Source organism: Hemiscyllium ocellatum, chromosome 16 (genome assembly GCF_020745735.1).
Source record: "Hemiscyllium ocellatum isolate sHemOce1 chromosome 16, sHemOce1.pat.X.cur, whole genome shotgun sequence".
Lineage (NCBI taxonomy): Eukaryota > Metazoa > Chordata > Chondrichthyes > Orectolobiformes > Hemiscylliidae > Hemiscyllium > Hemiscyllium ocellatum.
In genome coordinates, this window is record NC_083416.1 from 39,992,772 (window position 1) to 40,005,608 (window position 12,837).

Genomic DNA, 12,837 nt, shown 5'->3' on the forward strand with positions numbered 1-12,837 from the left:
ATGGGAAGCTGGGCTGGGGATCTACAAAGTGATCAGTGGGACACATGAGAGCTACAAGGCAGGGTAGGAACGTAGTGATAATGTCACTACATTGGTAACCAAGAGCCCAGACTGAGAGTTGCAGGATTCACAGGGAAGCACATATCATTCACAACTAATTTTGTTTAATAATAATCAGACAATTAAAATATGTTCATTGATAAATCTAATATTTTATTTATTCTGCGTAACAGTAGCTAATGCAGATCTTGACACTAACATCATGTGACTCTGCTTAGATTCAGTTAACAAATATATGCTGCTTGGGATTACAACCGAAGTCTAATGTTTAGACCCATAGCTGTAAGGATTAGAGCTCTGATTTGTTTCAGGTCCAGACTATAACCGGGTGTTGTATAATTTTTAATTTTAAAGTTGTATAAGCTAGACATTGTATATTTCTCTGCTTGTTAGTCCCTATCAAGGAATCATAATCACTGCTGTGTCCTTGTACTAGTATATTAGAAGAATAACAATTGACTAAATGTGACCTTTGTATTAGAGTTAAATCTGTAATAGTTTACGTTTGTAATTGTATAATCCTTTCGACTTTAACATATCTTGTATTACAATTTGTAGACATTAGTACATTCTGCATTAGTTTTGTCTTAAAAGTATAGAGTGTAACATAAAATATTTCTAAGCATTCAACGACAGGAAGAATAAGTACCAACATATAAGCATCTGATTTAATGGAAACATCATCAATTAAGTGAAGATTTAGATATGAACTCAAAGATATCAATCTGTGGGTCATGTGGGTCTCTCTGTGCTATTTCTTTTCACAAAGGTAAAGAAGATTTCAAACTCAGGGATAATTGACAAATTAAGGAGCCAGTCAGGAGACTATGTAGCATAGTGGCTCAGTGGTTAGTACTCCTGTTTCACAGCATTTGGGAACTGGGATTGATTCCAGCCTTGGGTGACTGTTTTGCAAAGGTTGCACACTCTCCCTGTATCTGAGTGGGTTTCCATTGGGTGCTCTGGTTTCCTCCCACAGTCCAAAGATGTGCAGGTCAGGGGATTGGACTTGTTAAATATGGGGTTACTTGGATAGAGTTGTGTCTGGGTGGAATCCTCTTTGGTGGGCCAATGCATACCCAATAAGCCAAATGGCCTCTCTCTGCACTGTCAAGATTCTTCCAAATACTGGGAATAGAAATCTGTCAATGCCATCACCCTTAAAATTATGATCAAGCATCCCTTAAACCGACTAGCAATATGTCTTGCCTGTCATACACCAGTAAGTTTTGGCTTGGACAAATTAATATGCAACAGCTTTCAGTATGCATGAGAGATTTGAAGGTATTCTGCTTTCAGCTGGGTGTGGAACACTCTTGAGGCATTAGGACATGACAGAGAATGAGACAAGTTTCTTGTGTTACTACACTAGACTTTTTCCTTGTGCCTTTTTGGTTGAAGTATCAAATGACCAAATTATTATTGGAATTTGAGTTTAAATTATATAATCACTTAATAGAAACATACAAGATAATCAGAGGGTTAGATAGGGTGGACAGGGAGAGCATTTTTCCAAGTATGGGGACAGCAAACACAAGGGACACCACTTTAAAATGAGGGGAGATAGGTATAAGACAGATGTCAGAGGTAGTTTCTTTACTCAAACAGTAGTAAGGGTATGGAATGCTTTGCCTGCAACGGTAGTAGATTCGCCAAGTTTAAGTGCATTTAAGTCGTCACTGGACAGGCATATGGGCGTACATGGAATAGTGTAAGTGGGATGGGCTTCAGATTAGTATGACAGGATGGCGCAACATCGAGGGCCGAAAGGCCTGTACTGCACTGTAATGTTCTATGTTCTAAAACCACTCAAACTATATGCTATGGGAGGCACTTGTTCAAACATCATCACAGCAGCTGGTGGAATTTTAATTAGGAATACACAGCTTTCACTGTGCATTGATGATGAAGGGAGTGAATGTTGAAGGTGCTACCTTGTGTGCTAATCAAGTGGGCTGCATCTACGGTACCAAGCTACTGGAGTGTTATTGGAGCTGCACTTACTCAACCAAGTGGACAGTATTCCATCACATGCCTGGCTTGTGTCTGTACGTGGTGGACAGGTTTTGAAGAGTGAAGAAGTGTGTTACGTGCTGTAGAATTTAGAAACTCTGACTTACTCTTTAGCCTAAGAAGGCTTGAAATCACGGAGTTAACTTGACATGGAAGTACAGTCTCTAGCTTAAGGCTGCAATTGTTCCATCAGTACCCTGTAGGAAAGTGCAGTGGGCACTACTGTAATCAGCTCTAAAAAGGCAGTAGAAGGAATAGTAACTGTTTGATTAAAACATTCCAGCATTGTGAATATGATATAAAAATACAGATAAAAATGAGATTAAGATTGTCACCATACCAATTAGGAGGAGGATGGCTTTTTTCACTATCATTTACTTTGGGGACAAAAAATTATTGCTATATCTATTGCCTTATGAAAATTTAAATACAGTTTTGTCTATGAAATTAATCTTTCCTTGTGTTTTGTGGCTTGAAGCTGAGACTTTATAATTAGTGTGGATATTGATGAATTCTTCTTATTTTGCTTCTGTGTGATTCCAATTACCCTATATGTAAACTCGAACAGTAGCTAATGTTACTGTAATGGAAAATTAAGAAATATTACATTTACTGTGAAATTTGAAAGAGAATGCTTTTCTAAAATTTAATGCTGTGCTGATCTTTGTAAACAATACTTTGATGACGTTTGCAACCAGTTTGTCTCTGTTTGAACTTTGTAACATTCAAGTTGACCTTGCAACAGCCGAATTCAGCAAAAGCTGAAGAACTGTTATGTCCAAGACCAGGGGATGAGAGAATAACAACTTGAGTTTTCCATTTTTGCCCTTGAGCGTGAGATAAGGAACAGTATAAGATGAGTATCTGAATTATGCTCTGGGACCCCTTACATTGAGGCATCTGCAGAATTTAATTAAAGCTCCTTTCTTTGTTCTTGCTAACAGTTGAGTCGAGTTGATTTAATTTCCATGACAGTAAACTTGGGGGCTTGTCCGGGATCGTTTGCGTTACCACACTGGACACCGTGAGGCACCCATCTCCGCCACCCCAGATTCAGGGATCTGTACCTGACTCTCTTTCGATCGGCTGAGGACAAGGGAGGCCATGGCCCGTCTCTTTGGAATGGCAGTCGCCTATCTCTTAGGACCGACTGACCCATGTGACTGACTAATAAAAGACTTGACTGATGTTTAAAAACTGGCCCCTAAAACCAAAAAATGTCCCAAAAATAACAAACGCTAAGAGCTTTCAAACAGAAAGAAAAATATTTTGTGCCCTGAATTCCAACCATTAATACTCACTTTATTGCATTCAACCAAAGAATTTATTGATTGATTATCACCTAAGGCAGTGTCTCCTATAATTTGCTACCCCGTTTTGAGGCTTGTAAATTACCATTTGGTAATTTATAGTAAATTACCATAGACCTCTCATAGGGTTAAGGAGAGGGGAGTGGAGGACATTGAGGAAGCAGTAGGAGGGTGAAATTCCATGTGAGCTGGTAGAGTAGTGTCAGTTACTGCAATCGTGGAACTAGTGGTCACAGATTTCAGCTCAGAATCCGTCTTGGGGTCATGATCACCATCTTAGGAAATTCCAACCTCAGGTATCACTGCTCTTAATAGACTACTGTGCATCTCAAAAGAATGATGGCTTTCTCCTGTATTGCTTATCTTACATGGTGTATAAGAAAGTATATTATTTTAACAATACCAGTAAGCCAGAGAAACACACCTGCACATCTGAAGCAAAATGTTGCATGTATGTTTCCTTTCCTATGCTGCTCTTGTCTTATAGTAAAACACTGCTGGTTTGCAATTAGCATGAAAGTACGTTAAGTGTTGACATAGTCATAACTGCACCTCTCAGAAGATCAGTGAATTACTTTCTCAAAAGCTCTTAGCGTGGTTGAGTGGTTGGGAATTGAGTTGGATCCAATGGCCCTGGTTGGGTCTAATATGGGTCAAGTCCAAGGAAGGAGAAAGCTGAACTCAATGTGGGTCCAGATGAACGAAGAAACTAAGTATGGATGGTCTAGTTAGGACTGGGGGAGAGAAGAGGTTAGGTGGATCTGGAGGAGAATAAGATCTCGAGAGGGGCTTGGGTTAGGAGAATCAGGGCTAGTGGTTTGGGTTGAGAAGGTGGTAGGTGGAGTGTAGCTGGTTGTCCCAAGGCAAAGGCAGGGTGTCATTACTTTATTCCATTTGAAGTAATTAATGAGGTTGGTTGAACCAAACATCTCAAATGGAAAATTTTTGAAAATTCTTTCATAGAGAAGAGACAGACATATAACCCTCTTCATTGTGGAGATGAGTGTTACAGTGTGATTTGCAACAATACCGTCAGATCCGACAAGGCGCATCACATTTGTGCAGCATCTTATGTAGGTCGACATTCTGAATCATGCTTCATTCACACACACACACATCAGTTGCTCATGGATTAAATGATGTGGGTTTCAAAATTGTGAGTAACCTTACTGATCATTTTTGCAGGGCTTTTGTCAGTGCTGATTGATAACAAATGAAAGTGGAGTTTGATTCATATTTAGTTACTTTAATAGGCAGTAACAGAATTGATTCAGTATCAAAGCTCCCAGGTGAGTGATGTGGCAGATTTTCAGGGCTCATGTCGTTTGAAGCTCTGAATTCCCTTTCAATTTGTTACACATTGAATTTAATAACAAATGCTATGATATACATTTTTTTTTCAGTCATCAGATCCAATTCTCAGTCAATAGACTGCCTTTCCAATGGAACACCTTACAAATTATTGACCTGCCTCATTCGTTTTTAAAAGGAATTGCCACGCTTTCTGATTCCACTTGGAAATAAAAAAAATATCAAGTTATTTAAGCTAGCATGAATCATTTTATTTACAATAGTTCTTGCTATCAATTTTTCCTCGTATGTTTTATCCGTGGAGATTTTGTTCTGCAAGGAATTGTGCAAGAAGAGCTAGGGATTCTCCAATGCATCATTGGAAGAGCAGACTGGTTTTTGTGAGCTCTGACAGTGAATGGTAGCAGATAACAGAGATCCATAGCTGGTCTCAATGCTGTTGTGACTTAAATTGAGAGACTTGCACACTTCCAAAAGGATCTCTTCGTGGCAAGAATGAGCACAAACCCAGTCAGGATTTGTAAAAAAAAACAAGTTCTTGAAATCTCTGATCAATTTAAAGTGCTACACAAATACACTTACAGACACTTACACTCTTCAATACACACTGTCATTCATTATGAACTGGAAATTGAGCTCTTATGACCCAGATGATGTGCACTAAAAGTAAACTAAATTTCCAATCATTAAAAAAATGAACACTTGTGGATAGTTCTAATATTTATTTTTTTTATGAACTTGGTGAACTTCAATCAAATATGTGATTTTCTTTTGTACTTGGTCCTTTCATCACCTCCATGTGATGAGTGGAATGGGAGGAAGTTGGTGTGGAACATAAAAACTTACATAGACAAGTTGGGTTAAATGGCTTGATTCTGGTCTACCTATCCTACATGAACCGACATTTATATAACTCTCGATGTAGAAAAATATTCAAACATTTTATCAAAGTACAATCAGGTTGGCAAAATAATCTGCTGTTCAGAGGATGTTTCTATAAATTCTGCAAGATATGCTATATAGGCATAACAATGTCCATGGCTGAAGAAAATAGGCTCAGGTCCCATTTTTGGCATTAAATGGGCTCCACTAAGATAAAATCATCTTTAACTTTGCTCAGCATAGAGATATAGGCAAAGGTTAAAAGAAATTTGGGATGCAGCTGTAACCCTCATTTGCCAGCATGGGCACCTTACAAAAGAATTTGACAGTTATTGCCTGTATTCCAGTAATTACCTGGTCACTAGATTTTGAACACCCATTTCATTTCAATATTTATTTGATGAGTATGCTAATGTTATATACCAACTCATGGTGAACTCATGGCACACTGAATGTGTAATTTATATGAGCTACTGGTTGATGAATGGTTAATTCTAAATGCATGCTTAAGCCATATGGCTGAGTGGGTTGAGTCAAATCAAACTCACACTGTAGTACAAATTGGTAGTGTAAATAGTAGAAATGAAGTAGGACAGATGTCATAATATGTTAAGTAGTGGAAATCAAAGGATATATTTTGAAAAATATACATCCATGGACTATGGAGCTATAAGAAACTGAGGGTAATGGTTATTAAATCGAGCAAATGCTTGTACAGGAAAAAAGTTAAAGACAGGCTGTTTGGGTATTGTGGGTATCTGGTTCATGGGTCAATGTCCAAATGAAATAACATGATCACACATGATGGTACTGCTAGAATGCAACAGCACCCCTGGCTTCAGAAAATAAAAAGTGATAGAGAGAATCTGGCACACAGGTATACAGGTGAAATAGGAAACAATGGGAAGACATCCCAAGTCCAATGTAGCCACTAATATTTAGAAAGGAAGAATTACCTTAAAGAGGAACTACAAAATAGATTTGTCTTGTTCTGTTATGTATGAATGATCTTATAACCATTACGTTAAATGCCTCCTCATCTGATCTCCAAAAGCTTTTAAAGAAATTTATGATGAAAAGCTGTGATGAGTGGAATGGGAGGAAGTTGGTGTGGAACATAAAAACTTACATAGACAAGTTGGGTTAAATGGCTTGATTCTGGTCTACCTATCCTACATGAACCGACATTTATATAACTCTCGATGTAGAAAAATATTCAAACATTTTATCAAAGTACAATCAGACACTGAAACATGGGAATGAGAGAAGCTGAGATCATATTTGGTCAAAGTGAACTTCTTCAAGGAGGCAAATAGCTGGAGAATCAGAGGTTTAGTTGGTGATCTGGGGTTTAAAGACTGGATGAGTATAAGTGAGAAAATTAATATTTGAACAAAGGGAGAAAAGTACACACACACACACACACACACACACACACACACCCATCATAAGATTAGAAGCAGAGAAGTGCTTGCCGATCATTCCACCCACAGTGTTCAGCACCTTTTGCAACTCCTCAGACTCTGAAACATCCATGTTCATCTGCAGTCTGGGCATTATTTAAGGTTTAACTGATCAGGGACAATTAGTATTAAACTAGAAAAGTGTCAGACAATGATCATCTCCAAGTGGGAATCTAACTTTCTTCCTTTAACATTCAACTGCATCAATTATACGTCAAATCCTAGGAATTACCACTGAGCAGAAACCTAACTGGGACGAGTTATACAGTGAACAAATATGTATAACATATATTATCACTATCTTCAGAATTTGGATTTTTTTTAAAAGGCAATTGGATTTTGCTTATTGCTGTGAATGTTTTTTTTCAATAACTTCACCAAATCTTTCTGGAACAGTGACCCAAGTCCAGAAATGTGCAAAACTTGCAACTGCTGATCTCTATTCTGTTATGGAAAGAGGTTCTGTTATGACAATCAGTATAAAAATTAACACCATTAACTTTGTCTTCAGTTCAGTTGAGAAAACAGCATAGTTGCATTCAGGAACAAAGTTTTGTTTCTCTCCTAGCAGGGGTTCATGGAAGTCAGTTATTTTGGCAAAGCTATCTTGTTTGTGCAGCCTCCTGATCAAGGTAGTTGGATAGAAATTTGCAAGTTATTGTTAACAGACTCAGGAAATTGTAAGACTGTCTTCACTGGCCAAGAGAAAGAATCTCAAAGGAATCAGTTATGTACAAAGTTGAAATAGAGGTTTACTTTCTTTAACTTTAATCTCTGTGATGGACAGTGTTGGAAAATACGTTGAAATTTTGTTTTGATATTTGTGTTGAGCTCTTAACTACTTCATAAAAGTAGACAGATTTTAGTTCATCCATTGTCTTTCTTTTGTGTAATAAACCTGTATTCTGTTAAAGAACATTTGAGTGCCCACCCACCACATTTTTAAAAAATGGTCTATCATGCTGGGTTTTATTCTGGGACCTGATTTGTCCAGTAGTAACATTAGTTGGGATCAAATCAATATAACTACTATGGCTACAAGAACAGGTCTGGGACTATGAATTCTGCCAAGAGTAACTCAACCTCATGTTTCCCCAAAATCTATTCGCCAATACAAGGCACAAATAAGGAATGTGACTGCTCTCCACTTCTCTAGTTAAGCGCAGCCTTCACAACACTCAGAAAACTTAACAACAATCCAGGAAAAAGTATAACTTAATTGGTACTATAAATATCTGTTTTAACATTGAATCTATTAATTATGGAAGCACATTGGCAGCAATAAAGTACACAACAATAACTTACCAAGGTTCCTGCAAGAACAACTTCCAAATGTACCGCCTAGAAGAACTATGGCAACAGGGATTTGAGAACGCTATCTCCTGCAAGTAAACAACCTCCTGTCCCCACCCCAAGGACTGTGTCATCATCTTGGAATTCTATCCTATACAGTACAATGTGTACACCTGTACCAGAGAAACTCCAGTGATTTAAGACAGTAGTTCAGAATCACCTTCTTGAGGACAATTAGAAATAATCAATAAATGCTAGCCTAGCCTGTGACATCCACAAACTATGAATTAAAAAAAACTCACTGTGAAGAAACACATTGTTGTTGTTATGGCGGTGGATTATTAGATGTTTGTCTAGCTTGATGAGGTGGGATATTTTATGATGAGATGCAACCACACTAATGTGTCAGAAACCCCTGCAACATACAGAGCTAGGAGCAGCCAGCTGTTGCAGTTAAATAATAGACTTTTAAAAAATAAATTCCTTCTGATCCATGGACAAAAGAATTGCTTCCTTGCAGCCTTTTAAGCAACTGCCAAATGCAGCATTCCATCAGCGAATTTACAATCCCTTGTCATTCAGTTTACCTCATGATTGGTTGCGCCACCCACTTTATTCCAATCCTAATCTTGCTCATCTGCTTTCCCGATTGCTGGACTTTTCCCCTCCCCAACCCTGCAACCAAATCTTATTTCCATATAATAATAAAAATGTGAAATTAACATGGGTAGATCCAAGGAACTGGAGAAACTTAAGAGAAGCAATTTTCTGGTGAACATGGAAAAATGGGTGATCAATTTTTGCAATGAAGATCTTCAAAAGCTCCTTACATTTGTTGTCAGCTTTATATCACTTAAGCCGTATTTCAGGTGAAAACCTAATCCATTTTGTCTAGCCATTTAACATACATATATCAACTCCGTTTACTAATGCCCATGACCTGATTACTACATTTTACAATTACATTTGAGCTGTAAAGTACTTTTACACATCATACAAATTTCAACAATTCTTTCATTATTGCCACACTATGAAGCTTGATTCTACCTGAGGACAGAAGATTAAGTTTTGACCTAACTGAGGTGTTTAAAAGAAAGAATAATTCAATTCTGCCATCAAAAGAAACTATAATCTCTGATCTGATACAGGGGCAACAATCTTAAAATGCAACCTAGACCATTTAAAAAATGAAATCGAGAAGTATGTTAAACAAGTTGGAACAAACACAAAAGATCCAGCATTTTCTTCCTCAGAAAGCAGTGGATGTGGTATCATTTGAAACGTTTAAGAATGTACTGATAGACTTTCTTTCAATAAGGATATTTGGAGAAACACACCAAAGATGGAGTGACCAGATCTGAATGAATGGTACAACAAGCCCGAGGGTCTAAAACTTAGGCAATTTCTATACATAAATATGAACAAATGAAGATAGCATAGTGCCAAGCTCATACATTTCCTGCATAATCAGCAATAGTTTTGAATTTGTGTGCCATTCTATGATTTAATTAAATGGTTGAAGTTCAATGGTATTTAAAAATAGTAAAGACAGCCTCATACAATGCATACCATAATAAATCCATAAAAGCATAAATCTGTAAGACTCCCCAATCTTTCTACAATCCTGTTTTTATGAAGCAGTTTCTAGTCAGACAGGTTACCAGCATGTAGTATAATGAGAAATATAAACTACACCGATATTTGGCAAATTTCTATGGCATAGTACATCTTGATCCACTTGATTTCAATTACCTCATTGATGAAGATCCAGTGACTGTCAACAGCTGCCAAATTAGTGTCAACTGCCTGTGAAGGGGAAGCAATAATTCACAGGTTATATGATTTTCCCACAGTGATCTTATAATACATCATCAGGTTTATATGTTTGATTGGATAAATCTTAACATTAAAACTAATCAACAGAGAATTATTTTTTGAATATCAAATAAATTCACAACTGTTAGCCTGTAGAAGACTCAGTTACCCAAAATCAGCAAAAGGATTTTTTTACATTCCAACTATAGTTCCTAAAATACCAACCACTGTTGTTTTATATATAAACGTAGCTAAGTTATAAGATTTATTGTTTATGATTTTAGTATACCAATAATATCATTTGTATAATTTTGCTCAAATTAATTTAAGGTCATTAAACATACATCCATGAAAGATCAAAATATGCTTCGAAGATAATTTGATGTAGTTTTATGTTTTCAAAAAAAAAAGGTTTTCTGAAATATTTACTGAATAATAAGCCACAAATTCCAGCAATCAGTATTAACTGTACAAGAAAGCACAAAATTCAACTAATTTATGGGAAAGGCCTCCCTTACGGGAATGTCTAGGACCAGAGACCCAGAAGGCTTTGTACACTTAAACAAAGCTGAGAAGGACAGTGAGTTTTTGGAATTCTTTACTGCAGAGGCTGTTGAGGCTGGGCAATTAAGTATATTCAAGGCTGAGATCGGCAATTTTTTAAGCAGCAAAGGAATTAAGAGTTATCGGGAAAGTGGAGTTGAGGCTCATCAATTCAGTCATGATCACATGGAATATCAGAGCAGAGTCAATGGGCTGAATGGCTACTTCTGTTCCCATGTTTACCCTCTTATTCTGACAGACCAAACCAATCAAAGTATCCCAGTAAACATAAGCACCTCTCAATCTATACGACATTATGGACATACAACTTATCAAGTCCATCAGAAATGAGAGAGGTTTGTATGGCACATATTTGCTTATGGCTCAAAAAAACAATCCACTTTCAGCAAATTTTTGCCATAAGTGGCACTTATGAAATGGTTATCAAGTATTGGTTTTGAGGGTTATTGTTTTTAATGTGATGCCTGTTGCCAGACCACTGTAGAAAATGATTGTCATAATAATAAGCCTGCCAAGATTCAGTGGCCATTTCCCTAGATCAAAACTTCTCAGGTCCAAACTTTGCATTTCACTGTTCTTCTGGGTTTGGCCGCCTCACCCTACTGAAAATGTCATTTATTCATTCATTTTCTAACCTACAAACATGCACATGCTCAAGTACCAAAGTTGCCGGTGATTAATGAGGTTTGAGAGGATTGCTGCACCTTCATTTTGTTTTTTCATGAGATACCCATAATATGCCACAAACAGCAAAGATGCAAGTTTTTTTATAGAATGCCTACAATGTGGAAACAGGCCCTTCAGCCCAACAAGTCTACACCAACCCTCCAAAATGTAATCCACCAGACCAATTTCCATACCCTGTTACTGTAAATTTATCCCAGACTCATGCACCTAACCTACACATCCCTGAACACTATGGGCAACACAGCATGGCCAATCTACCTAACCCGTGTGGAGGAAACCCACACAGACACATGGAGAATGTACAAACTCCACAAAGACCGTTGGCCAAGGCTGGAACCAAAAGTAGGTCCCTGGCGCTGTTAGGCAGCAGTGCAAACCACTGAGCCACTGTATCACCCCTAAAGTACCCACCATTGTCATTTCATATATAAACTTAGCTAAGTTATAAGATTTATTGCTTATGATTTTAGTATACTAATAATATGTGCATCTTTGTGGCTCAAATTAATTTAAATTCATTAAACATGCATCTGTGAATGATCAAAATATGCTTCTAAGATAATTTGAGTTGCTTTATGTTTTGAAAAAATGTTGTTGAGCTTTATTTCATAGCTGTAAGTTGTTTATGTTTCACAGCAATACAACAAGATGCTGAGAATTCAGGTTCACACATTTTTCAGGACACATTTTTTTAAAAAATCTACATTGGAGCTAATAGCACTTTACTCTGTTGGCCTGATTTATCATTTAGAACCGATTTACACCAGGCACCAATTCTGCCAACTAAATGCAGTATGCATTGCATTAAGAGAACTGCAAAAGAAGAAATGGGTTTCATGACAGATGAAGAAGGTATTCTTTTGAAAAATTAAAATTACTCTTTAATTAATAATTGATCTTTATCTTAATTTTACATCTTCATCATCTGTGATCACAATTATAAACAGAATCAACTGGGGAGCACATTGGAAGATCTGTCTAACTTAGGTTAACATTAATTGTCATCTGGGAAGCACAAGTCATCATGTGTGGTAATAGTATATTGATTTTAATTGATTAGCTCTGCTGTTAAAATTGTGGATAGGGACACTTTATGTGAATATTAAATTTGCCAAGCTTCTATTTCGCAGTGTGGTTTCATGCTAGCTATCCTTTAGATAGAAAACACGTTGAAACCATGGAAACATTGACATATTAGCACAGCAAGCGAAAGAGCCATAAAAAAAACACTTTCTATATATATAGCAGTACTTAATGATAAATAATTGATCTTCTGTGGTGTTGCTACAGACTGAAGTAATAAAAAAAAGTTTTAATTGGTTTTCACTTGTGTTCACAGTTTGCAATAGTTACCTATTCTGATTGGGAATGCTTATACAGAGACCTACTGTAGAGTTCACAGATGGTGATTTGGATAGCTGCAAAGGCTGGTGTATGAA

At 37.0% G+C, this 12,837-nt stretch overlaps 1 protein-coding gene across 1 annotated transcript in view; it reads right to left on the reverse strand.

The window, feature by feature from the left end:
- LOC132823558 (glutamate receptor ionotropic, delta-2-like) overlaps nt 1-12,837 on the reverse strand; it is a 536,033-nt gene that overhangs the window by 211,769 nt on the left and 311,427 nt on the right. Inside the window, exon 5 of the mRNA XM_060837503.1 lies at nt 10,085-10,138. Coding sequence (XP_060693486.1) covers nt 10,085-10,138 — 54 coding nt within the window. The remainder of the gene's footprint in view (nt 1-10,084; nt 10,139-12,837) is intronic.